The following is a 26,724-nucleotide window of genomic DNA, read 5'->3' as shown; positions in this document are numbered from 1 at the left end:
CTCTCAAACAACAGTTGCCACCCAAGTGGCGGCGGTGGTGGTGAAAAACATGGCACTGGTGGAGAACCATTGATGTGAACTCTCGTGGCCCTGCTTCCACCAGCCGTAACACCTGAGCTGCCTTGGGGGAAATGGAAGCCCTAGTCTCCATTCCATCCCCATATTTCTGCTCCTAGCTGTACCTCCCCGTTGATGGTTCATCTCATCCTAGGCCCTCGAACGCCACCCAACAAGATCGCTGATCCCTACGGCTTCTGACCAAGTGAGTTGTGGTTCTGAGGGACTGGAAAAGGAGGCAGTCTTCCCTCGGTGCTCCTCCTGTTCCTTTGATTCTTTCCCCCTCCACTCGCTCTGGATGAAGGGCCATTGAAGAAGTGCTCAATGATTTCTTTTCCACCTCCAGTGAAGAGAACCTTGTTGTGTGGCCTTCATCTTTTCTGTTGACCTTTGACTTATCAGTTTTGGTTGCCATCCCTGCTAATGTGGAAGGAGTACATCTCCCTGCTGTGGTTCCTGGAAAATGGATGACATCATCAACAGAGTTAGCAGGTAATTGGAGCTGTTAAAGGTTACCCTGTGGGACGCGGGTGGCGCTGTGGTCTAAATCACAGAGCCTAGGGCTTGCCGATCAAAAGGTCAGCGGTTTGAATCCCCGCGACGGGGTGAGCTCCTGTTGCTCTGTCCCAGCTCCTGCCCACCTAGCAGTTCAAAAGCACGTCAGAGTGCAAGTAGATAAATAGGTACCGCTCCAGCGGGAAGGTAAACGGCATTTCCGTGCACTGCTCTGGTTCTCCAGAAGCAGCTTAGTCATGCTGGCCACATGACCCGGAAGCTGTATGCTGGCTCCCTCAGCCAGAAAAGCGAGATGAGCGCCACAACCCCAGAGTCGTCAGCGACTGGACCTGGTCAGGGGTCCCTTTACCTTTAAGTTTACCCAGCTTTTGATATACCCCTAATTAGGGTGATCAACTTGCTTTTTGATAATACAGTGGTGCCTCGCAAGATGAAATTAATCCGTTCCGTGAGTCTCTTTGTCTAGCGGTTTTTTCATCTTGCGAAGCAACCCTATTAGCGGCTTAGCGGATTAGCGCTATTAAAGGCTTAGCGTCTATTAAAGGCTTAGTGGATTAGCGGCTAAAAGGCTATTAGCGGCTTAGCGGCTTAGGAAAAGGGGGGGGGAGCGGAAAAAAATCGGAACAGTCGCAAGATGTTTTCGTCTTGCAAAGCAAGCCCATAGGGAAAATCGTCTTGCGAAGCAGCTCAAAAACGGAAAACCCTTTCGTCTAGCGGGTTTTCCGTCTTGCGAGGCATTCGTCTTGCGGGGCACCACTGTACTTTATTCTCAGGAAGTCAGTCTAAACATTTTGGGATTGCCCTGCCCTTCAAGAAAGGAGGGTAAGGAAGGTGGCTCCTAGATCAAAGGTGCTTTTTCCTGTGTGATGTGAGGGAGAAGAGAAAGAACAATTCAGCTCTGTCTGAGCACCATTAGATCGAGGTAAAAAAGGTAAAGGACCCCTGGACGGTTGAGTCCAGTCAAAGGTGACTATGGAGTTGGGGTGCTCATCTTGCTTCAGGACGAGGGAGCCACCGTTTGTCCACAGACAGCTTTCCGGGTCATGTGGCCAACATGACTAAACCGCTTCTGGCACAACGGGACACTGTGACAGAAATCAGGGTGCACGGAAATGCCATTTACCCTCCTGCCGTAGCAGTACCTATTTAATAATAATAATAATAATAATAATAATAATAATAATAATAATAATAATAATAATAATTTTATTTATATCCCACCCTCCCCAGCCGAAGCCGGGCTCAGGGCGGCTAACAACAATAAAATAATACAACATTCTAAAATCATTTCATTATAAAATTAATTCAAATCAAATTGATGGCAACCATTGGGCTAGAGTTCTGTGAGGATTGCCAAAGGAGGGGGTCAGGCTGTGCCTTGGCCAAAGGCCTGGCGGAACAGCTCTGTCTTGCAGGCCCTGCGGAAAGATCTCAAGTCCCGCAGGGCCCTGGTCTCTTGAGACAGAGCGTTCCACCAGATCAGAGCCACAGCCGAAAAAGCCCTGGCTCTAGTTGCGGCCAGCCTAATCTCTCTGTGGCCTGGGACCTTCAAGATGTTTTTGTTTGAAGACCGTAAATTCCTCTGTGGTCCTACTTTATCTACTTGCACTGGTGTGCTTTTGAACTGCTAGGTAGGCAGGAGCTGGGACTGAGCAACGGGAGCTCACCCCGTCTCAGGGATTCGAACCTTTTGATCAGCATGCCCAAGAGGCTCATTGGTCTAGACAAGCACTGAGGTAGCAGGGAATGATACTATGAGCAACTATGAGTATATACGGTAATTCTGAAAAAAATAGGAAGAGAAACAAAGACAAAAAGGAACAATTCCAAGAATAGAGGGGGATTATTTATGACAAATCCCAAGAGTCCTTACGTACTTCCTTCTACTTGTCACTTATTAAGGGTTATCTATGACATTTTTTGATCCTGAGTATGACAAGGATAAGGAAAGAACCGCTTCTTATGACCTGTGAAACATGAGGTTAATTTTTGGAATAAATTACCGGTCCCTTACTCTGTGCGCTGTTCTAGATGAGTGGTTCCCAAATCTCCCCATCTTCCTGAGGGTTTTGGCAGACCACTTAACAATGTGGTCTGTCAAGTAATGTGCTATATGATTTCTAATTGTATTTTGACACACAAGCTGTGGACTGTCTGAATGAAGCTTGTGAAACCAAGGCTCGCCCATATTGCCTATTCCCTTGTTGTAGTTTTTGTTATTGCTGCTGGAGGGTTTTTTGCACATTCATGGTATCCTCACCACTAATGGCGTTATCCAACCATATCATAGTATTGTGTTTTCATTCATGTTTGTCACTGGGCTTATTTTTCCTTCCCTCGCAGTAACCAACAAGACAAAAACGAGCAAGCTGAGGAGAAGAACAGACTCCAAGAACTAAATGAGCAGGTCATAGAGATCAGCGAACTTCAGGAGCCAAATTTCGAAGGCGATAAACCCCCAGAGATATCTGAGCAGAATCAGGAGAACTTATTTGACCAGACCGAAGAGAGCAGTGAACTTGCAGCTCCAGATCTTGAAGAAATTAAAATCCAAGATCTATCTGAGCAGGTTGACGAGTACAAGCCAGAATACCTAATCGAGCAGGCTGAAGAGAGCAGTGAACTTACGGAGCCAAATGTCGAGGACAATAAAACCCAAGAACTAGCTGAGGAGCAGGACCAGGAGAACAAGCCACAAGGCCCAGATGAGCAGGCCAACGATGATAATCCTCAAGATCTAAAGGACAGGGCTGAGGAACGTGTGAAAACATCACTGCTGCACCTCCCTGGTAAAGAGCCCTCCCTGTATCCTCTTTCCAGGATACCAGATTTTTATTTGGCAGAACTGCAGGATGGACTACAAATCTCCTCTGCCTCTCAACCTCAATTGGATGAGTAAGTAACGTTCTGGCATTGTGGCAGAAATCTTGTGCTTCACATTTGATTCCTTAAGTTGTCCCTAGCGTTGCCAACTTCAGCACCAAGCGACAGCATCCAGCACCATCCTTTGTGTGAGGAATGTCCCAAATGGATTTACATTAATTTATTAACTTATAAAGAGAATTATATGAAAATGATGTATAGGTGGTATTTAACACCAGTTAAGTTGGCAAAAATGTACAAAACTAGAGAAAATAAGTGTTGGAAATGTAAAGAGGTAGAAGGTACGTTTCATCATATGTGGTGGCAACGTAAGATTATTTAAAAAATTATGGGAAATGATATATAATGAGTGGGGGGGGGGAGTTAAGAATAACCTTTGTTTAAAAAAACCAGAAGCCTTTTTATTAGGTATTACAGGAATGGATCTACCTAAAGAATATAAGAATTTGTTTATGTATGCAACAACGGCCACCCGGATATTGCTAGCCCAGCATTGGAAAGAAGAAGTCATCCCCACCAAGGAAGATTAGCAAATTAAGTTAATGGAGTATGCTGAAATGGCTAAATTAACCAGGAAACTTAGAAATCAAGATGGCAACAAATATAAAAAAATGGGAAATGTTTATTGCATATTTACAAAAGCAATGTACACAAGTTAATACGTTAGCAGGATTAAAACAACAACACTTGAAATGTTATAGACAAGGTTTAAAATTGGAGGTAATCAGAGATAAAGACTTTGTTGACATGCGTGAATCAAAATAATACAAAGGAACCAGGATGGAAGGGGAAGGAAGTTGGGGGATTCAAGTAATCCCATAATATGGATTCAATACTGACTGTGTATATAGTTGTTTGAAATTTTATGCTTCTTTCTTTAATGCAAGGCTTTTGTTTTTGTGAGAAACAATATTTTTTGTATAATATTTTTATTATCTTGCTAACCATTGCTCTCTTTTTTGGTAAAAGTAACATGAAGGGCTGGTATTCACATCTTGGGGTGGGAGGAAAGTGTTGTGGGTGCCAGCGTGAAACAGCAGCTGTGAGCAGCAAACAAGGAGAAGAGGTGGCGGTACCCTGTTCTGGTGAGTACTGTCAGGGCCGACTTTAACATATGCGCCACAAGGGTGCAGAGATCTGCCCAGCACCCCCAAATTTAGTTAATTTCGTGTGAATGGTGCCATTGAGAATGACAAGTGCCACCGTTGAGTCTGACAAACGCCGCCATTGTGAATGACAAGCACTGGCGCGGCGTGACTTTGGTAAATGAGCGCACAAAGTCTAAAGTCCTTTAGTGAAACAGTAGGTATACATTTTGGTAATACCTAGGTATATATGCATTTTGTTTTTCAAGCTTGATCAAAATTATTGTTTCATAACAGGTAGATAGTTAAGAGCTTAGTGGTTTCAGCGGCAGGCATCTGGCGCCCCCCAGAATTCAGCACTCGGGTGTCCCACACCCCTTGCACCCCTGGGTAAAGACGGCCCTTAGTACTATCACAAAACAAGGTTTTAAGAACTCCAGAGACCCTGCATGAGCACAACCAGTAGCTTCGTATGGGTGTTAAATAGGATGAGGGACAGAACCATAGCTGTCAACTTTTCCCTTTTCTTGCGAGGAATCCTATTCGGAATAAGGGAATTTCCCTTAAAAAAAGGGAAAAGTTGCCAGCTATGGACAGAACAGATCCCCGAGCAGCTGCTACCCAGCTCAAATGCCAGGGGGGGTGTTAAGTTGTGGGCGAACATATCAGATGACACAGCGATTCTTCCAAAGCAGCTCTTTATTTGTAAGCTGGAACAGAACTAACTGAGGAGCTCAGTCAGCCTGCTTATATAGAGCTCCAGAACAATTGTAACTGTTGCAACTTTCTAAAACTATCCAATCACAGAACGTCACTTTTCGATCCTTCATTTGCATACAAACTATCTGTAATAACTGTAGGGGTTACTCGTGCGCAAGTTGGTGCCAATCCTGGCTAGTTTGCCTTGTTAAACCTTTTCTGTCTGGACAGCCCTACACTTCGTGGCTGTTCAGTCGCTGGCAGAATCCGTCAGTGGGCGTTTCTTAAACCTTTTCCAGCATAAAAGTTGTTTGACTCCAAGTCTCCTCCTACTCTTCCTGCGCGGAAGTCTTCTGCGCAGGGAGGGCGTGGGTAGCGGAGGACCCGTGCTCTCCTCGCTGATCTCCGGCGAGGAGTCCTGGAGCCCTCTCGCCGATTCCCCCATCTGCCCCCCTTTATCCCTGGTGTTACGCTGATTTCCTTCCCCAGCTGGTGAGCCGCCTCTCCCCCTGCTGGGCCCTTCTCCAGCATCGTTTGAGAGCCTCGCCTCCGCCTCTGGCTCCGATGTCCGTTCCCTGACACTATCCAATCACTGAACGTCACTTTCGATCCTTCATTTGCATAACTATCTACAGTATCCCCCTGCTGGCCCAGGGTGAGAACATCAGTACATAACAGGGTGAGCTAAAATTCCTCTTGTCTGGGCTGAACTGTAAGCTGCTGTCCAAGATGAGCGAGGACCTGGGAAGGAAGCCAGTGGGTCAGAGCTGCAGCATTAAGTCAGAAACTGGGATGAAAGAGTGAGCCAAATAAAACACAGGGAAAGCTAAGTAGGCCTCGTTGCTCAGGCAGCATCTAATTCTAACAGGAAGCTAGTTATAATCCTGTAAAAGAGGCTCAAAAGGCCACCCATTCTTAACTACTTAGGCAAACGCTCCAAAAAATAGCAGAACCACCCAAGAATATTGTCCGCAGTTACTGATACCAAATGCTGCCGAGAGATCCAGGTGAATCAACAGCGTCATTCCGCCCCTGCCTTTCTCCTGAAGTAGGTTGACTAAGGAAGAAGCTGGCTTCCCTACCAGAGGATTGCAAGCTATGGGGTGGGGAAAGAAGGGTGTTTTCCTCCTTTCAGAATGTCCTCAATTGCACCCTGAATTCGCTAACATCTAAGATGACCCTCTGCTCAGGCTAAAGCTATAAAAAGACAGTTTGAGAGGAATAGTTTTTGTTATGTATTCAGTGGTCTGTGTTTGCCTGAGCTTAAGTCTGGACAAAGGATTCTGAGCACCTGCGTTCTGATTCGATACATGGTGTCCAATCACAGAAAATTTCGGGATTTGGGCCTCTGCCACTGGCCCTTGAACCCTGAGTCGTGATTCGCAGCTTGGAAGTTTAGACAGCCAATCACATTGGGAGTGGGAGCAGCCCAGGCTTTCAGGAATGTAGATAAGCAGTTGCTTTGCCCCTGTTTCCCAGTTTTGTAGTTCAAGAAAGGTTCTTGCTGCTATCAATGTGTCTTGCCTTGTGGGAACCCACCAACACTTCAGTTTTCTTTTTCTTTCTTTTTTGTTTTGCAAAAAAAATAAAATATTTGGCTTTACATATTAGAATTTACAATCATACCACAACGTATTTAAAAGTACAAGATTCCCACAGATCTCTGGACTTCCCACCTCCCTCTTTGTGGGTCCCATTGTTAAGCCTTTTCTGCTACATCTTTTATAATAATCCAAATTTTTATAACTCCATTATATCCATAGTTCTCGTTTCATTACAAGTGTTATTAAAATCCCGCTAACAATTTTAACTGTTTACAGTGATCTCTAAGGTAAAGTATAAATTCCCCCCATTCCTTATTAAAGCTTTGATTTTCCTGATTTCAGATCTTTCCGCTCATTTTTGCCATTTCAACGTAGTCCGTCAACTTAATCTGCCATTCTTCCTATTGAGAGGAATAGTTTCCATTCATGCCTGTGACTGGACTAATTCTTTCCTCCTCCCTTGCTACAGAATTCCACAACACCAAGCTAAAGATGGCAAACTCCCAGACCTGAAGGAGGAGGTTGAGGAAGCTTCGGAGGGTCTGATGGAGAAACCAACACAACAGTCTCAAGACAAAAAATTAAAGCCGCCTTCTCTTACCACCATTGTGGATTTAAAACCGCAGGCCAAAAAGAAGCAGAAGGATTCCCTCTCCTACGTCTCTGCTAGATCCACTTATTCCATGTAAGAAGAAGTAGAGAGCTGGGACCAAAGATGGCCTACAGTTCATGCCTGAGTTCAGGAACCCTCCAAGTGTCCCTATTTTCCAGGGACAGTCCTGGATTTACAGACGCCATCTTGGTTTCTGATTTGATCCCAGGATGTCCCACTTTTCCTTAGGATGGCCCTACTTCCATCAGTGGAATGTTGTAGGATATGGTAGGGTGTCCCTCTTTTCATCAGAGAAATGTTGGCGGGAATGGAGTTAGGCAACTCCCTGAACTGAGGAGATAACTAACTATACAACCCTTAGAAGATATCTGAAGTCAGCCCTGTATAGGGAAGTTTTCAAATGTTTAATGTTTTATTATGATTTTATATCTGTTGGAAGCAACCTGGAGTGACTGGGGCAATCATTATTATGGAATAGGTAAAGGTAAAGGGACCCCTGACCATTAGGTCCAGTCATGAGCACTCTGGGGTTGCTGTGCTCATCTTGCTTGAATGGCCGAGGGAGCCAGCGTACAGCTTCCGGGTCATAATTTATTATTTATACCACGCCCATCTGGCTGAGTTTCCCCATGTGGCCAGCATAACTAAGCTGCTTCTGGCAAACCAGAGCAGCACACGGAAACGCCGTTTACCTTCCCGCCAGAGCGGTACCTATTTATCTACTTGCACTTTGATGTGCTTTCGAACTGCTAGGTTGGCAGGAGCTGGGACCGAGCAATGGGAACTCACCCCGTCGTGGGGATTCGAACCGCCAACCTTCTGATCGACAAGCCCTAGGCTCGGTGGTTTAGACCACAGCGCCACCCGCGTCCCTATTATGGAATAAGATGCCCCTGTTTTCATCAGAGAAAGGTTGAAGAGTATGAAGCTGTAAATACCCTCCTAAAGAAGGCCTTCTTCTTGCAATGATATAGACACACCAAGTATTTATCAGAATTAAGTTCCAAAGTGTCCTTTTTGAAGACAGATGGATAGAAGGAAGGAGAGAACATTCTCTGATGTGCTGCCATTTTCCACAGGCGATCTGTACAGAATTTGCCAGTGTCTGTAAAGGTCCCTCTTCAGAGACCCCCTTCTCCCAAAGTAAAACCTGAAACTGTTGATAAAGGAACCCAGGTAAGATGAATATTGACTTCTGCCAGACCAGTTAGATCATGGGGGTTTACGCAGCCAATCCAGTGCAATGGGCAGGCGGGTTGGTATTCCGTAGTGATGCATGGCATCGTGGCATGTTCACAGTTCAGGAAATCAAATCGCACAGCTCAGTGCGGCCAATGAAGTGGCAAACAGTACAGTGGTGCCTCGCAAGACGAAAAGAATCCGTTCTGTGATTCTCTTCGTCTAGCGGTTTTTCCGTCTTGCGAAGCAAGCCCATTGACGGATTAGCGGATTAGCGCTATTAGCGGCTTTTAGCGGCTTATCTGCTGATCGGATCAGCTGATAAGCGGCTTAGCGGCTTAGAAAAAGGGGGGGGGGGAAAAAACCAGCAGGAACTCGCAAGACATTGTCGTCTTGCGAACAAGCCCATAGGAAATTCGTTTTGCGAAGCACCTCCAAAACGGAAAACTCTTTCGTCTAGCGAGTTTTCCGTCTTGCGAGGCATTCATCTTGTGGGGCACCACTCTATGCAGTTGAAATGCCACTGGCAGAATTTGAACACATATTGATAATGCTGGGTAATAAACGGGTGCTGCTTTTAATGGCCCCATAAGCAGCTGCCGCGGTGGGTCCAGGCCCCTGGCATAATTCTTCTCTGTGGGGATGTGTTGGCTGCTTGAAAAGTTTGCAGCATAGCCCCCCGACCTGTGGTGAGGCGGTGCTCCCAACCATCCCACTGTGGCGGAGCTGGGGGTCCCATGGTCCTCCGCCAGCCAGAATGGCCAATAGTCTGGGATGCCTGGGATTTCCCAGTGACAATTATTCACACATAAGAACTAGTCACACCATCTAGTAATATGCAGATTGGGCTTGCCGCATGGTCCTGGCCCCCTTCTACACCTCCCATGTGTTCACTGTACGCGCAGTTGTTATGGGAATGTTAAGGATAGTAGGAAAGGATATATTGAATAAGTATTGTCCTTCCTTCACTCACACTAGTAACTGATGTAGCAGAGCAGATTCCCCTCAATATACAGTGGTGCCCCGCAAGACGAATGCCTCGCAAGACGGAAAACTCGCTAGACGAAAGAGTTTTCCGTTTTGGAGGTGCTTCACAAAACAAATTTCCCATGGGCTTGCTTCGCAAGACGACAATGTCTTGCGAGTTCCTGCTGGTTTTTTCCCCTCCCCCCCTTTTTCTAAGCCGCTAAGCCGCTTATCAGCTGATCCGATCAGCAGATAAGCCGCTAATAGCGCTAATCCGTCAATGGGCTTGCTTCGCAAGACGAAAAAACCGCTAGACGAAGAGAATCACAGAATGGATTCTTTTCGTCTTGCGAGGCACCACTGTAGCTGGAAGCTAGTTTGCAGATTCGTTTGAATCTCTTCGTTAAGATTATTTCCTGGTGTCCCCTTTAAACCCTCTTAGAAGAATAAAGACACAAGAGTTGCTTCTGAGTAAAGTAACAAAAAGTTTACAAGGTTACCTCAGGTTAAGTACTTAATTCATTCTGGAGGTTCATTCTTAACCTGAAACTGTTCTTAACCTGAAGCACCACTTTAGCTAATGGGGCCTCCTGCTGCTGCCGCGCCACCAGAGCCCGATTTCTGTTCTTATCCTGAATCAAAGTTCTTAACCTGAAGCACTATTTCTGGGTTAGAGGAGTGTGTAACCTGAAGCGTATGTAACCCGAGGTACCACTGTACTCGCATTTCAGTTTCCCGAAAGGCAGGCTTTACTTAGCGGTCACATAAAGAAAGAGACTGTGAATTCATCTCATATGGAGACTGAACTCATGTGCTGCTGGCTGAGAGCCAGCAGACAGCAAAATTGCATTTAGATAACAAAATGGCTGCAGGAAAGCAGCCCAGCAGCAAAAGAACAGCAAGGCAGCAAGAGCAAGACTGAGGAAATGGCTGCATGACTCGGCTATTTTATGGAGTCAGCCAAAGCCACACCCATCTCCCAGATCACATGCAGTGGGAGGTATGTTCCAGACCAGTAGAACAGGAAGTTACACTGACTGGATGTCCTCCTGCCTGTGCCCATTCTAGGGAGATAAGGAATGTTGTCTTTGACTGCTCCAATGGATGGCATCCCACAGTTGTCACCTGAAAATTGCTACTATAAGTACCTCTAAGATGGACAGTCGTAGCCGCTGTCAACTAACAAGAGTTCTTCATATATTTCAACAGTGGGATAGTGATCAACATTGTTTGTAATCTTGGAATTGTCTTTTCTCTTGGGTTGAACAGTGCAAGCTGATGCTCATGCGGAAATTGAAGGTGCTTCCGAGGACGCCGTCCCCTCAGAGACGCCATGTACAGAGAGCAAAGCCCCCAACCGCTGATAAAGCGACCCAGGTGGGAGCCGAAATCTTTGCATATAACAAGGTGGATCCGGGGCCGGCCTACCTGTGAGGCAAGGCGAGGCAACTGCCTCAGGCGGGAGGAACCACAAAGGCAGCAGATCTTACCTCTAAGGAATGCATTGGCCTGTGGTAGCAGCAACAGATGTGGTGCGCTCCTTGGAGACTGGATCTGCCACCTCCTCAGCAGCACCCCATACCTTCTTCGCAAATAGGAGGTCTCCTGGTCTCTTCTCACCCCTAGGGAGAAAATGGTGGGGGGTGCCCTCTGGGATCTCCTGGGCTCTGCAACCCCCAGCCATGTAATTCAGGCCGAGTCCCCTTTTCTCCTACAATGACCTTTGATTTCCTCTTCAACCAATGGATAAGGATGATTTGATTCCCTCTCTTGTTCCTGATGTAGATATTCACCTTTCTTTCCTGGCAATGAAGGGCACCGTTTTGTGGTTCACCCCAGGTGCCAAAATGTATTGCGCCAGCCCTGGATGGCTCTAACCCTAGAAGCCCCACCTTGTTAAGCTGCCTTCACTCCAAGCTCCCCTCAGTGTCCTATAGCAAGTACACATTGCCAGTGAATTAAACCATGGGACTGGTGCTGTTCTGCCAACAGAAGAACAGCCCTGGCTTTCCTAATGGCTCGTCACCTGCCTTTTGTTCTCCTAATGTCTCATCTCCCAGGCAATTACCTCATCGGGAAACTGGCCTGGTTTATATTTTAACATTTGCTGAATCCAGGGGTTCAGTGTCTGGCACCCAGAGACTCATAACAACGTTGCCAACCTGTCGTACCTTCAATTCCCGTTACCCTCCCTCTTTTACATACAGAAAGCAGGACAGGTAAGTTATAGTGAAGTGAAGACGGAACTCAGGCTGCTTCAGTGATATCAGAGAGCCACAAGAACTTGTTGATACTTCCTTCCAGGAAGAGCAGTGTTACCTCATATGTCCTAAGAGCCATTTTATTTTGTACCCTCTTTTGTGGCAGAGTTTATTTGCATGCATGGTATGGTTTGCCAATCATAAGTTCCATACTTCATTATATATTTTTTCAGCTTAAAGAACAATTCATACCACGATCCATTGGGATGATCTCTGGCCCAGTCAGCTTATACCCAGCATAGCATGGGCTATGCCAGACAGAGGGCCTTCTTGGTAGTGGCACCCTCTCTGTGGAACCCTTCAGATGTGATGGAAATAAACAAGTATCTGGCTTTTAGAAGACATCTTAAGGCAGCCCTGTTTTTAATGTTTGATGTTTTATGGAGTTTTAATTATTCTGCTGGGAGCTGCCCAGAGTGGCTGGGAAAACCCAGCCAGATGGGCAGGGTATGAAGAAGAAGAAGAAGAAGAAGAAGAAGTTCAACAGACATTATGCTGATGTAACTCCCTCTTTCCAGCTCAGCTGGGACTTGGCCACTTCAGCTGAGACTGGTGGGCCTTTTTGCTAGTGTAAGCCCTGAAAAATGGGTATTCTAAGGGAGGGGCAGGACTGGGCATCAGGGGGGGGGGGGACTTACGCTGGATCCTGACTTGGTTCAGCTCAGTCATGTGACCTCAAAACAGGGCAGAACCTATGGCAGTGGAAAGGGTGCTGTTAAGTCAAGGTCTGTTTTAAAGGCTTGTTTCAGCCTCCTCTGCCAAACCCAGGCTGCATCAAGCAGCAGTACCTTTCATTCCTGAAAGGAGGTTAAAATAGGGGTAATTTACGCTGGTTTAGCTGAAGACAGCATACGTTCCGCTGCTTTCTATATACTTATGACCACACTGCAGGACCACTCATCACTTTTGGCAATGCTAATTCGCAGTTAGGGATGCCAGAAGGTATTGGTTTGCATTCCGACCCGAGTTTGTCCCACGCAGCTGCAGTTCGGCTTCTGACAAAGAATACAGTCTTTGTCTCCCTGTCCACTATGGCAGACGTTTACGCAATTAAGCACATAATTAATTGTGTTAATATTACATCATTCCACACCATTCATTACAGTGCAAATGAAAATCAATGCAACTGGAAAGGGGAATTTGTAATAAATTACAAATTGTTTGAGGACTGAAATAGCAAGAGCAAATGCTGATATTTGCTGAATCGATTTCCATTCTGGACACAGGACAAATAATTTATGCTCCTGCTTCCGTTGAATTCTCCAACTTCACTAAATGCAGTTGGTGATGCAATACTGATAAGCTTACTCTTAGAATATTGATCTTCCCCAACTAACTAGAAGCGCAACACCTTCAGCTGCTGTTTTGGTAAGACTACACACAGAGAAACACCAGCTCCCCAAAATTTATCTCCAAGCTTTGGTTGTCACACTTCAGATGAGATATATTAAAGCCAAGAGATTTCTCCTTAATCTCAACCCCATCACTCCTTAACTATCTGAGATTGCTAGGCTGTAGCTCTGAGCATTTGCTGTACCCACAACCTTGCCATCCTCACCAACAGATTAACTCCAACTATGGGAGGTTGGAGAAGAGACCGCCTGTTTTGATCAAAAAGAAGAAAACAGGGGGAACGACCATTAACAAGACTTCTCCAAGCAAGACCAGGTCATCCATCTTGCGTAAAGAAGGTGACAGCTGTTATGACAAGTAAGAATCCCTGGTATAGTTAAGACCAGTGCGTTTTTTTCCCTGGGGGGACGGGGGACGCAGGGGTACACATACCCCTAAACATTTTGTGAATCTTTGTATTTTTGTCCATTTACTGTATTTATTTTTCCCAGTTTGAACTATAAAATGGTGGTCTTCTTGAGTCAAAATGAGATTACCCCCTAAACATTTTTATTTCTTTTTAGGAAAAAAGCACTGGTTAAGACAAACTTCTCCACCCTTCCTCCATCAATTTAGTTGGACACTTTCTCTGTATTGTTTTTTCGCACTTGCTAAAAGCTAAATTGTTTAGGCAAGCCTACCCAGATATGTAAGAGGCATGCAAGGAGGTGGGTGGCAGAATCAACTACCATTTATATGTATACCTGGATTTATTTTTAAGGTCAGCTTGTTTTTGATTTTTATTGATAACTTTAATGTAAGCCTCTTAGATGTTTCTACAATTAAGAGGTATACACATATTAGAAATGAATGACAATTTAATTCTATTGCAACTCATCATCTCCCATATTTATGCAAGTCCACCAGCTCGGCTGTTCAGACTGGGAGACTGTCAAGTTTAGTGGTGATTTCTCATCAATTTGCCTCTGATCTTGTCAATTTCCTCGATCAAAGCAAAATCACTTAAGCAGTATAAGAAGAGGAAAGGCCCTGCTGGACCAAAGGCCATCTAGTCAAGAATATGTTCTCCCAGGGGGCAAAGAAAGATGCTCATGGGAAGCCAATAAGCAGAACTTGAACACAGTACCACTTGTCTAAAATCTTGTTCGATGTGAAGAGTGTAAGAAAATATTTCCACTGGTTGCTCCTCCTCTTGCTCCTTTATTGGAGGGACCCAGTCACCAGTGGCAAACTTGGAGAGTAAGGTAGGTAAGGAGGCACCTGGCTTTGGGAAGGAGGCGGGAGGGCTCTGGCAGGGTCCTAGAGCCCTTCCACCTCCTTCCCAAAGCTGACAAAGTGCTAACTAGGCTTTGGGAAGAAGGAAGGAAGACTCTGGAACCCTATCAGAGCCTCACGCCTCCTTCCCAAAGGCCAGTGCCTTACTTACCGGGCTTTGAGATGGTAGCTCCCATTGCGTCTCACCATTCGCAGAGTCCTAAGTCCGCCACTGCAGTCACTCATGGAAGTCTGAGTTAATTAAGCCTTTAGTAATAATAATAATAAATTTTATTTATATCCTGCCCTCCCCAGCTGAAGCTGGGCTCAGAGCGGCTAACAACAGTAAAATGATACAACATTCTAAAATCATTTCATTATAAAATCAGTTCAAATCAGATTAATGGCAACCATTGGGCTAGAGTTCTGTGAAGAATTGCCAAAGGAGGGGATAGGCTGTGCCTTGGCCAAAGGCCTGGTGGACCAGCTCTGTCTTGCAGGCCCTGTGGAAAGATGTCAAGTCCCACAGGGCCCTGGTCTCTTGAGACAGAGCGTTCCACCAGATCGGAGCCGCAGCTGAAAAAGCCTGGCTCTGGTTGAGGCCAGCCTAACCTGTCCGTGGCCCAGGAGCTCCAAGATGTTTTTGTTTGAAGACCGCAAGGTCCTCCGTGGGACATACCAGGAGAGGCGGTCCCGTAGGTACGAGGGTTCTAGGCCGTATATATTTCTCCCGGAGTGGTGGGGTTCATGCAGTCCTGTGCTTGCTCCCACACCACTTCTGGTAGTCCCTGCAGTTTCCACCCACTTAATTAAGAGTTGAGTGCAAGGTTATATCCTCTGCTAGCAATTCATCTCCATGCATTGCCAGCATGCTATGCAACCCATAATCTGTCCCAGGTGGGACCTAGAAACATTTTTTAAAAAAAAAACAACACTGTGAAAAATGCTTTTTTAAAAACACGTTTTCAAAAATATATGGAACTTGCCATAAGCTCGCCAATCGCCATCTAGGGCTGCATTTGTATAATGCACTTAAAACATTGTATTTGCAGCTATATGGCTGAGTCCTCTATCACATTGTTGATGGCAGTCTTTCACTGACACTAGGCTTGAAGGAAGAAGGGCCAAATTTAGGTTTGATGAGGCCCTACACTACTGAAGGTAACGGGGCCCTTTATATGTCCAGCTGTCCTTTGTCAACAACAAATTGTCACTGGTTTTTTTGTGTTCGAATAAATGCTATATGGTAATTTATGGACCTAATACAGGCATGGCCAAACTTGGCCCTCCAGCTGTTTTGGGACTACAACTCCCATCATCCCTAGCTAACAGGACAAGTGGTCAGCTGGAGGGCCAAGTTTGGCCACCACTGACCTAATAGGTATCTAAAGCCTATGCAACCAGTCCATGCAGAATATAGGCACCCTATATTTAGAAATGAGCAAACCAGTGATATTTTAGGGAGCAGGCTAGCAGGCGGGGCCCATTACTTACATCAGAGGAGCCTACACAACACAACATGTTATTTGTTTTTTATCTTATATTTTGGAAATGTACATCCAGTATTTTTTTCCTTTAATTTTTTGGGGGGCCCTCAAGAGAGTGGGGTCCTAAACTACAGCTTGTTTAGCTTATACGTAAATCTAGCCCTGGAAGGAAGCAACCATGAATTGCTGGCAGCCATGTTGCTCCAGGTACCATGTAAATGGGGTTGGGGGGTGTCTTTAGGTGGCTTCTAAGTAACCACCATTTCTGCCTTCCACAGTATCTGCACGGAGGATTCCATGACTATTAAAAAGGGCAAGTGAGTATTCCAGACTCTTCTATCCTGCCTTGACTTGACTCCCGGTTCTTTTATCTCCACCTTCCCTTGTGCATGTCAAGAGCTCGTCCTACACTCGAGTAGGATCCTGGCAGAGACACATGCCCGACTGGCATGTTGTCTCCCTCCTGGTCGTTCGTTCGGGAGCTTCAAAAGTTTTCTTCAGCCCGAACATCACAGCGACCGATGCCAACAGACACCGGCACACTTAGGGATCCGCAGAGTTTGCACAACTTGCATGACAGACTTCACCAACTCGACATTTTGGCTAATCTACTTTATTTACATGTAAACGCACACGGAGCACTGCAACATGGATCCCTCTCTTTCTAGCATCAAACAGCAAAGAGAAAGAACAAAGGACAATAGTCCCACTTCACGGAACACAGTAACACAAACATCCTGTCTCCATCACTTGCCACTCTGTGGAGTCAAAACATACACCGTCATGTGATAGACAACAATTCCATGACTGCAATCATGGAGCAGGAATTCTAACAGTGCAGGCCTGTTGGGCCCACCAGCCTTCCTCTGCTCTTCCTTTCTGCCATCTTGGTTCTGCCTCTTTCTCAGCTTATCTCCCCTTTCATTTCCACAGGAATGCAAGAATATGTAGCTGTCCCTTCTGGGGATTAAACCTGCAACTTTGGCATTATCAACACCATGCTCTAACCAACTGAGCTATGCCCACCCCCTGTCTTCCCTCAGCAGGCTTGAACCACACTTAACTGAAGCCCAGAGATTCCTAAGGGGAAAATGGGATTAAATTGTGGTTTTACATTCAGTTCTGTCCTAAAGCTGTGGCAGGAATCACCAATGTGTTGTTCACAGGTGCACAAGCACCCACACAAATAGCATAAATACCAATTATGTTACAACACTGGATATGTTTCCAAGCCCAATTCAAAGTGCTGGCTTTGACCTATTGCTCCAGACACCAACACCTTAGGAAATGCCTCTCCTTATAGGAACACTCTTGGACTCTAGATTTTCATCTGGCGTTCTTCTCCATGTGCGCCCTTTGAGGGAGGCTCAGAGGGTGGTGACCAGGGAGAGGGCCTTTTTAGTTGTGGCTCCCAATCTGTGGAATGCTTTCCCAAGCGAGGTCCACCTGGCGCCTTCACTGACATCTTTTTGGCACTAGGTATAGACTTATCTCCCCCCCCCCCAGACATCTGATAGAATGAGATGATGTTATTGTAGTTATTAGTTTGATTCTGATCCCTCAGGGATCAACAAATGGGTCAAAATTACGCAAAAGTCATTTTAGTAATTCTGCATGTGCTTTGGCAGGAAAGCTAAAGCTGTCTACAATTTCCACATAACTGTTTATGAAGGGGAGAATGAAAAGGATTCGATGTGTAAGGCGGGACCTAGATGGGAAGGTAATTCATGTGTTCTTTTTTCTTTTCTTTATTTTTGCTAATTTTATTAGTTTTCAATTGCAATCCAATAATAGCCTCATTATAACGATACCAATTTATGATACAATTATTAATATCAATAGTTCAAATACCAAATTATGTAATTTAGATAAGGTAAACCCCCCCATGTGCTAGAATTGATTATTTGCTTTATTTCTGCGTTCCAAAATCTTATTAATTTCAATTACACTCCAGTCAAAATAGCAATCCCTTATACAACAACTGCAATATGAATAACTTCTAAACATGTTGACACATTAAATGATTTATAAAGCTACAATTGAGGAACTCAAACTATATCCTCGTTATTCCTGTGTGTGGCAATTATTCTGTCTGTGGTGTTTTTTCCTGTCCTTGTGATATGTTGTGTCTTTCTTCCCCCCAGTTGTTGCTGTTCTCCAGGTAATTAATGTATTCTTGCCCTGACAAGAGAAATATGTGCAGCTGAAAAATCTGCAGATTTCCTAACAGAGAAACATTTACCGTATTTTTTGCTCTATAAGACTCACTTCTTCCCTCCTAAAAAGTAAGGGGGAATGTGTGCGCGTCTTATGGAGCGAATGCAGGCTGCGCAGCTATCCCAGAAGCCAGAACAGCAAGAGGGATTGCTGCTTTCACTGCGCAGCGATCCCTCTTGCTGTTCTGGCTTCTGAGATTCAGAATATTTTTTTTCTTGTTTTCCTCCTCCAAAAACTAGGTGCGTCTTATGGCCTGGTGCGTCTTATAGAGCGAAAAATACAGTGCTTATTTCGATTTATAAGCCTACACAGTCCCAAGGACATAGAGTGGGGAATAAATCTCCACCTTTTGTATCTTTACCCAAATGTGGTTGGAGAGATAGTGACAACATGAAATCAAATTAGAGCTACATTAAAGTGTATGGTGCTTTTATCTTTTTAATTCAAACATCCTGAGATGTGGAGAGCTTCTTGACACCACAAGCTTCAACCATTTCCCAGACCCATTTAAGTGCCACCATTTTGAAATGCAGAAAGTACACAGAGAGTGAAAACTGTGTAATTCACAGTAGTAAGTCTTTTCCCTCTGACCTCACTGTTTACGATTCCCCTCCACCCCCAATGCTCTGGGTCTGGATCTGTGTGTATGTACACACACACATTACTGAAACTCAGGAGAGCATTTCATGCGCGTAACCCACAAAAGACTATGTGATAAATATGTTAGCGGGTGGCGCTGTGGGTTAAACCACAGAGCCTAAGACTTGCCGATCAGAAGGTCGGCAGTTCGAATCCCCACAACGGGGTGAGCTCCCGTTGCTCGGTCCCTGCTCCTGCCAACCTAGCAGTTTGAAAGCACGTCAGAGTGCAAGTAGATAAATAGGTACCACTCCGGCGGGAAGGTAAATGGCATTTCAGTGCGCTGCTCTGGTTCGACCCGGAAGCTGTACACTGGTTCCCACGGCCAATAAAGAGAGATGAGCGCCGCAACCCCAGAGTCAGTCACGACTGGACCTAATGGTCAGGGGTCCCTTTACCTTTAAGACTGGTGAGTTCAAGCCCCATTGATTTGGGTGGGGCCTAAACACAACGTGGACTGGATCTAAGCCGCTGCATTTGACTACAGCACAGGTTTTGTGTTCTAATTCGGGGGGGGGGGTGGCATTGATCCATCTAGCTCATTATTAGCTACCTTGATTGGCAGTGGGTCTCCAGGGATTCAGACGGGTCTTCCAGCCCAGCTTGGTGATGCTGAGATGCTGAACCGCTGAACCTGGGGCCTTCTGCATGCAAATACTCTACCACTGAACCGGGACGTGGATGGCGCTGTGGTCTAAACCACTGAGCTTCTTGGGCTTGCTGATCGGAAGGTCGGAGGTTTGAATCCCCGCAACGCAGTGAGCTCCCGTTGCTCTGTCCCAGCTCCTGCCAGCCTAGCAGTTCAAAAGCACACCAGTGCAAGTAGATAAATAGGTATTGCTGTGGCGGGAAGGTAAATGGTGTTTCCATGCGCTCTGGTTTCTGTCATGGTGTTCCGTTGCGCCAGAAGTGGTTTAGTCATGCTGGCCACACGACCCGGAAAGTTTTCTGCGGACAAACTCACTTGGCCTGAAAGCAAGATGAGCGCTGCAACCCCATAGTTGCCTTTGACTGGACTTAACCGTCCAGGGGTTCTTTACCTTTACCTTTTACCTTTTTACTCTACCACTGAGCTACAACCCTTCCCCCAAAGTTTTTGCCTCTTGTTCTTTTTCCCAATCAGTTCCAGAAACCAATGCACTCTCATCCTTACTTTCCAGAGTCTGCATCCTCTTCAGGGCTCTCCAAGGCCTGTACTGTTTTCAGCACACTTAAGTCTGGAATGATTCACACCAGCGATCTCCTCTTGACTTTGCACACCTTGGGCATCCTAGTGACCAATGCTGAAATGTGTCGGACGCTGAGGCATGTCAAGGTGACCGGTATGTGACAACCTTCATCCTCAGATCTGTGGTTTTCCCTGGCAGTTGTTTGCAATCTTGGGGAACTCTGATATGCCCAGAAGCCCTGTTGAAATCCAACAGCTATATGAAACCAGCTACATGCACTGATTTAAGTGGGTCAGATCCAGCTCCTGCGCAGTTGAGGGTGGGGTGAACAGACCAAAGGACAATTTGTGTTCCACAAGAACAAGTTTTTTTATACCTTGGCCACCGAGACCATATAACACCGGTCCTGAAAGACCTACATTGGCTCCCAGTACGTTTCTGAGTACAATTCAAAGTGTTGGTGGTGACCTTTAAAGCCCAAAATGGCCTCGGCCCAGTATACCTGAAGGAGCGTCTCCACCCCCATCGTTCAGCCCAGACACTGAGGTCCAGCTCCAAGGGCCTTCTGGTGGTTCCCTCCCTGTGAGAAGTGAGGTTACAGGGAACCAGGCAGAGGGCCTTCTCGGTAGTGGCACCCACCCCATGGAACGCCCTCCCATCAGATGTCAAGAAAATAAACAGCTATCTGACTTTTAGAAGACATCTGAAGGTAGCCCTGTTTGGGGAAGTCTTTAATGTTTGATTTTTTATTCTGTTTTTAATCTGTTGGAAGCCTCCCAGAGTGGCTGGGTGGAGTATAAATAATAAATAATAAATAATAAATTATTATTATATTATCATAAGCCTAAGCTGGAAGACTTTACAAATAGCAGGGTGGCAGGTGGAGAAACAGCTGAGCTGCTAAACGACCTGCAAATCTCCATTTTGAAAGTTCTTTTGTCTCCCAAACCTCATGGAGTAAGGATGTAAATGAAACTCTCCTGAAGGGAGAGTAAACATCCTAAGGCCAATGGAGGCTGGAAACAGGCTGTGGATTATTTCATATTTTCTAAGTTGTTGAGCCTGTGCTGGACATTCTATGGATATTTTGGATGTACAGTGGTACCTCAGGTTAAGTACTTAATTCATTCCGAAGGTCCGTTCTTAACCTGAAACTGTTCTTAACCTGAAGCACCACTTTAGCTAATGGGGCCTCCTGCTGCTGCCGCGCCACTGGAGCACGATTTCTGTCCTCATCCTGAAGCAAAGTTCTTAACCCGAGGTACTATTTCTGGGTTAGCGGAGTCTGTAACCTGAAGCGTATGTAACCTGAAGCGTATGTAACCCGAGGTACCATTGTATCTGTGATGCTTCTGTTCCCATTTTAAAGAGTTCTGCAAGTAAAAGTTTGAATAATATTTTTCTGGGCCTGGACAATGTTTTCTTCCAAAGGAGCCAGTTTGTATGCTTCCAGTCACTTCAAACTGCACAGTATTAATTTCTGCAACAGAAACACCTGAATAGTTGCACAAAACTAGGTTTCGCTGTCATGCGCCTACACATACTTCAACTCAGCTTCTGTGTCTTTCTCCATTACAGCATCTGGGACTCTGGATTTCTCTGAATTCTTGGAAGTTGTGAACAATACCTCGCCTTTCACAGACACAGAGGGTATGATAAAGGAAACTAAGGGAGCGAGGGGAAAGATGGCCGGTTTCCTATTGTTGCTCTGTATGTCACTCTCTGTCTGCATTCCTGTCGACTGTTTCTCTCTCCTCCACCCTCTCTGCACAAGCTAAAAGTGTTATGTACTGAAGTTCTCACGCTGGGCCAGCAGGGGGATACTGTAGATAGTTTTCACTCAGGTCCACATATGCAAATAAGGGATTGAAAGTGACATTCAGTGATTGGATAGTTACAGAAAGTGGTTACTGTTGCGTTGTACTGGAGCTCTATATAAGCAGGCTGGCTGAACCCTTCAGTTCAGTTCCGTTCTGGCCTGTGAATAAACAAGAGCTGTTTGAAGAATCGCTGTGTCGTCTGATATGTTCACCCACAACTTAACAAAAAGATGTATCCATTGTTGGAGTTGCTGATGCTGCTTTCCAAAAAAATACTCTGTGCCAATCTGGGTGTCTGGCCTTTTGGGGGTCAGTTTTATTTCAGTGGCAGAGCTGAAGTTGGAGGCAGAGCTGTGGGTTTGTGCACCCAGCACCAGCTTACCTGGATGGGACTGAATTTGGGTGGGGTAGCAGCAAGGTGGGGGTCACCTCAGCAAATTGGTAGGAGACCAGATTGGCTCCATCGATCTGCCCAGGCAGCCGAAACACCAACATCACCTGGCAATTAAAGGTTGAAAGTAATTTCTTTTTCCTTTTTTTAATTTGCATTTTATTTATTTGTTAACATTCTTATATTACATCGGTAAACGTCATATTACATTACAGGACTTAGTATAATGTAATTTCCAACATGTATACAAATTTATATACAAATTTTATATACCTAGAAAGAAAAGGAAACAAAAAAGAAAGAAAGAACAAAGAGAAAAAACAAAAACAATCCCCCCCAATCATATACATACCAACACACTAGACTTCCTGTCTTTCCCGTTGTATATTCCTTTTTTACAAATGAATGTACTCTTATTATTGTATATTTCTTTACATATTATCTAATACATTCCTATATCAATATGTGCTCTTAGTCTTATTTCTCAACTCAGTCTCACTCCAACGTCAATCAAATGCTAGCATAGAGAACCTTTACTGTATTTTTGAAGATATGTTTTATATCTATCCCACTTTTCCATAAATTTTTGTTTTGAATTGCCTCTCAGGCTATTTGTCAACTGCACCATTTCAGCAAATTCTTGTGGCTTGTAATGCCAGTCCGTTATTGTCGGGGCTTCTTGTTCCTAAAGGTTGGAGGTAATTTCAGGCTCAGTAATTGTTGTCCTTTCTCTCCCATGTGCATCCTTTAGATTTCCAGACTATTCTTTGGATTTTCAGGAAAATAAATAAAGGTATGGTGGCCGTTGATGACTTGGAAACAGTCTTGATAGGCCTGGGAGTCAACTTGAACAACGAGGAGATACATCAGGCGCTGGGATGCACTGAAGTTAGTGAGTATCACTCTGCAACAAGTTGCAGAAAGGATATCAGACATGGTATTAGCATAATAATAATAATAATAATAATAATAATAATAATAATAATAATTTATTATTTATACCCTGCCCATCTGGCTGGGCTTCCCCAGCCACTCTGGGCGGCTTCCAACAAAATATTAAAATACTGTAATGCATCAAACATTAAAAGCTTCCCTAAACGGGGCTGCCTTCAGATGTCTTCTAAAAGTCTGGTAGTAGTTGTTCGCTTTGACATCTGGTGGGAGGGTGTTCCACAGGGAGGGCGCCCCTGCCAAGAAGGCCCTCTGTCTGGTTCCCTGTAACCTCACTTCTCGCAATGAGGGAACCGCCAGAAGGCCCTCAGCGCTGGACCTCAGTGTCCGGGTAGAACGATGGGGGTGGAGACGCTCCTTCAGGTATACTGGGCTGAGGCCACTTAGGGCTTTAAAGGTCAGCACCAATACTCTGAATTGTGCTTGGAAACGTACTGGAAGCCAATGTAGATCTTTCAAGACTGGTGTTATGTGGTCTTGGCGTCGGCTCCCAGTCACCACTCTAGCTGTCGCATTCTGGATTAGTTGTAGTTTCCAGGTCACCTTCAAAGGTAGCCAAATAAAACTTGTGGAGGTGTCTGTTGGTCATTTATTCATCCAAACTGGTGCTGGAACTGGAAAATTTGGCCGGTTCTCCATTTCTTTTGATGTCAACAGAAGTTCTTGTTTGATGCTTCATATCCAGTTGTGATTCCTCTCCAAGTTCTCTTCTCACTTTTAAACCATGAAAGAAATTCTAGGCTTGGAGGGGTGCCATTCTTGTGTCCCAGCCTTCCCTCTCGCTTTGCCCAACTTTTGAAAATATTTGCTTATTTAAGACACATGCAACAACATGCCCTTCTGCAAAACCATGACGAAGGCAAATATGTCAACAATTATCCATGGATCACTACATTAAAATAAAATAAAAATAAATGTGCCCTCCAAAATTAATTATTTGAACAATCGTAGGCAAAATTTTAAAGAAACCTATTATCTCAAAAGGTCTTTTTTACATGATAAGCTGACCTTTCAGCTTATCATGTAAAAAACTAGACCTTTCTCAGGAAACATACATTAACATACATTTTGTTCCGTTTGTAGGGAATGGGAATGTGGACATTTTGAGCTTCCTTCAGACTGCGTGGGGACTGCAAAGAGGCTTTGAGGAAGAAGGTGGGTTGCCTAGTGCTTTGGCTAAACGATATCATTTTGACATAGTATGGTTTCCATTTATAACTTTTATAGCCAATGATACTGAATGGGGAGGGGTTGGACTAAATGATCCACAGGGTCCCTTCCAACTCAATAATTCTATGATTGTACATACCTACAATGACTCATGCACTGCTACGGAGGGGGTATTTGCCTTCCCATCATGGAGTCTCCTTTTGTCTGCCCTAGGACTAACGAGAGCACGGGCCCCCAAGACTTTGACTTCCTGGGGGCCTCCACAGGGTTTCATCTGACACTGCTTGGGGAAGGTGGGGTGCATGGGGGAAAACCCAACTGCAGTAGCAGCAGCCCTTGCTCTGGCTTCTCCTAGAACAGGACAACCGAATCTGGCCCACAATATCAATTTAGTTGCCATTTTTATTTTGGTTCTGTGATAGGAATTTTGAAGTCTTAGATATATGATAAATGTTCATAAGTGTACCAACCAAGCACTTACATAGATCAGCACAGGAAGACCGACCTGAAACCATTTTGATTCCTAAACTGAGCAAATGTTTTCTCTGCAAGGTCAAAGTGGGAAACCTCCCCATTGTCTCTTTCCTCACAAATCCTGTCTTAAGGGCACATTTAAGATATGAATAGGGTGTGAGCCTGTGACCTGACTCAGGAACTAAGTATTTATCATTACAAAAGACTGGCCAGGCTCCCCAGGCAATCCAATCAAGTAACCTGCCAGACAGGAGATAAACAGCGACAGGAGAAAAACAACATTCAAATTTCTGTTTTAGACCACCTTTTCTGTGATGTAGGTGTGATGTTTCTGGGGGTGGTCTTGATCTACAGGGTGGCAATTTCCAAAGTCTATATAAAGGCTTGTGCACCATTGTTCTGGGTTCCTCCTCTCTCCTGTGTGTGGTGAGCGAGGGCCCTGTTGCAACAGATCAATAAAGATCAGGCTTACTAGCTGCTTTGCTTCTCAATATTCTCCGGTTAGCCTCTGTTATTTTCTCCTACCAATAGGGAACCTACATAAGGATATGGGCTCTAGGATACCCCATAAGGGAAAAAAGGCAGGTTTTGTTTACAATAGTTTCTTGCGGCTTGTTCATCCTTCCCATACTTGTTGCTGTTTCCAATACAGTGGTGCCTCGCAAGACGAAAATAATCCGTTCCGCGAGTCTCTTCGTCTAGCGGTTTTTTCGTCTTGTGAAGCAACCCTATTAGCGGCTTAGCGGATTAGCGCTATTAGCGGTTTAGCGGTTTAGCGGCTATTAAAGGCTTAGCGGCTTAGCGGCTAAAAGGCTATTAGCAGCTTAGCAGCTTAGAAAAGGGGGGGAGCGGAAAAAATCGCAAGACTCGCAAGACGTTTTCGTCTTGCGAAGCAAGCCCATAGGGAAATTCGTCTTGCGAAGCGCATCGAAAAACGGAAAACCCTTTTGTCTAGCGGGTTTTCCGTCTTGCAAGGCATTCGTCTTGCGGGGCACCACTGTAAAGGTGTTGCATGTCTTGGTCTGAGGATCAGCTTTAAAAATCAACATCAAGGGGGTGTTTTGGAAGTCAGAGATGTAATGACATAGCACCATGTTTGTGGAAGCCTTCACGACGAATGATCTTTCTGCTTCTCCCCATCAGGTTTGCAATATGAATGCGACGCCATGGACGCGAGCCCTTTCCGTGATGTGACTGAGCTTGTCAATGCAGACGCTAGATGGAGAAAGAAATACTGCGATGAGGATTTCATCGCTGCCAAGTGCCCCATCCCCCTGATGACATTGTCATGTTCAAATAAAGACCTTGTTTTTGCCCCGCAGCAGAGAAGGTTGTCCTGGAAGTCTGACCAGAAGAGGCCCAGCACTGCCATCTCATCAAAAGAGGGAGATAAAGGCAGTGGCATCAAGCTAACAAAATCTCAGTTGGATGCTACTGACCTGAGAAGTTCCAGATCTACATCTTCTGTGCATAACGCAGAGGGGGGAGATAAAGAACATGACACCATGGAGGTGACAGAGGCACAGACAGGCTCTACTGGCCAGACAGACACCATCCAGGAAGAAGAAGAAGAACAATAACAACAAAAAGAAGTGAATCCATGACATCATTGAGGAGACAAAGTCCTCGTCAGACTTTAAGCCCTCAAGTAAGGGTGCTTTACATCCTCAAGGCACTTTTCTATCCAAGTGAGTTTAACTGATAAAAGATCTTTGGTTTCCTGTTTGGCAGAAATTCTATTTAGAAAAACTCCCCAAACCAGATACAGTTACTCCTCCTGATCAAGTACAGGGGAATTTTTGGAGTGTTTCTCATTGCTTCCCTGCGCCAGGCCATGTTATGCGCCGCTGAAGCCTATTTCCAGAATGGAAGCCAGGATCGCATGGGGAGGGGACTCGATGAACGACTCGTTGGCAGACTTGAATAAAGTCTAGCAGACCTGTTTCTCCAAACCATTCTCTTCTGCTTCTTAAAAATAAACAAAAACCTTAGCCTA

General features: G+C 45.1%; 1 protein-coding gene across 2 annotated transcripts; it reads left to right on the top strand.

The window, feature by feature from the left end:
- On the top strand, positions 1–26,724 carry LOC310690556 (uncharacterized protein). Of its 2 annotated transcripts, XM_083469748.1 has the most exons (14): positions 1–262; positions 404–549; positions 2,917–3,468; positions 7,254–7,469; positions 8,477–8,573; positions 10,812–10,919; positions 13,368–13,513; positions 16,176–16,214; positions 17,526–17,617; positions 19,914–20,075; positions 21,501–21,572; positions 22,885–23,025; positions 24,168–24,239; positions 25,872–26,724. In XM_083469748.1, the coding sequence occupies exons 2-14, from the start codon at positions 521–523 to the stop codon at positions 26,306–26,308; spliced, it is 2,163 nt and encodes a 720-aa protein (XP_083325874.1). In that variant the 5' UTR covers positions 1–262; positions 404–520; the 3' UTR covers positions 26,309–26,724. The 2 variants fall into 2 exon arrangements, with proteins under 2 accessions (XP_083325874.1, XP_083325873.1); XM_083469747.1 differs by having other exon boundaries at positions 1–549.

This window comes from Podarcis liolepis (assembly GCF_965112155.1).
Source record: "Podarcis liolepis genome assembly, chromosome: 13".
NCBI classification, from domain to species: domain Eukaryota; kingdom Metazoa; phylum Chordata; class Lepidosauria; order Squamata; family Lacertidae; genus Podarcis; species Podarcis liolepis.
Note: the sequence above shows the minus strand (reverse complement) of the source record. Positions and strands in the feature narration are given on the sequence as shown.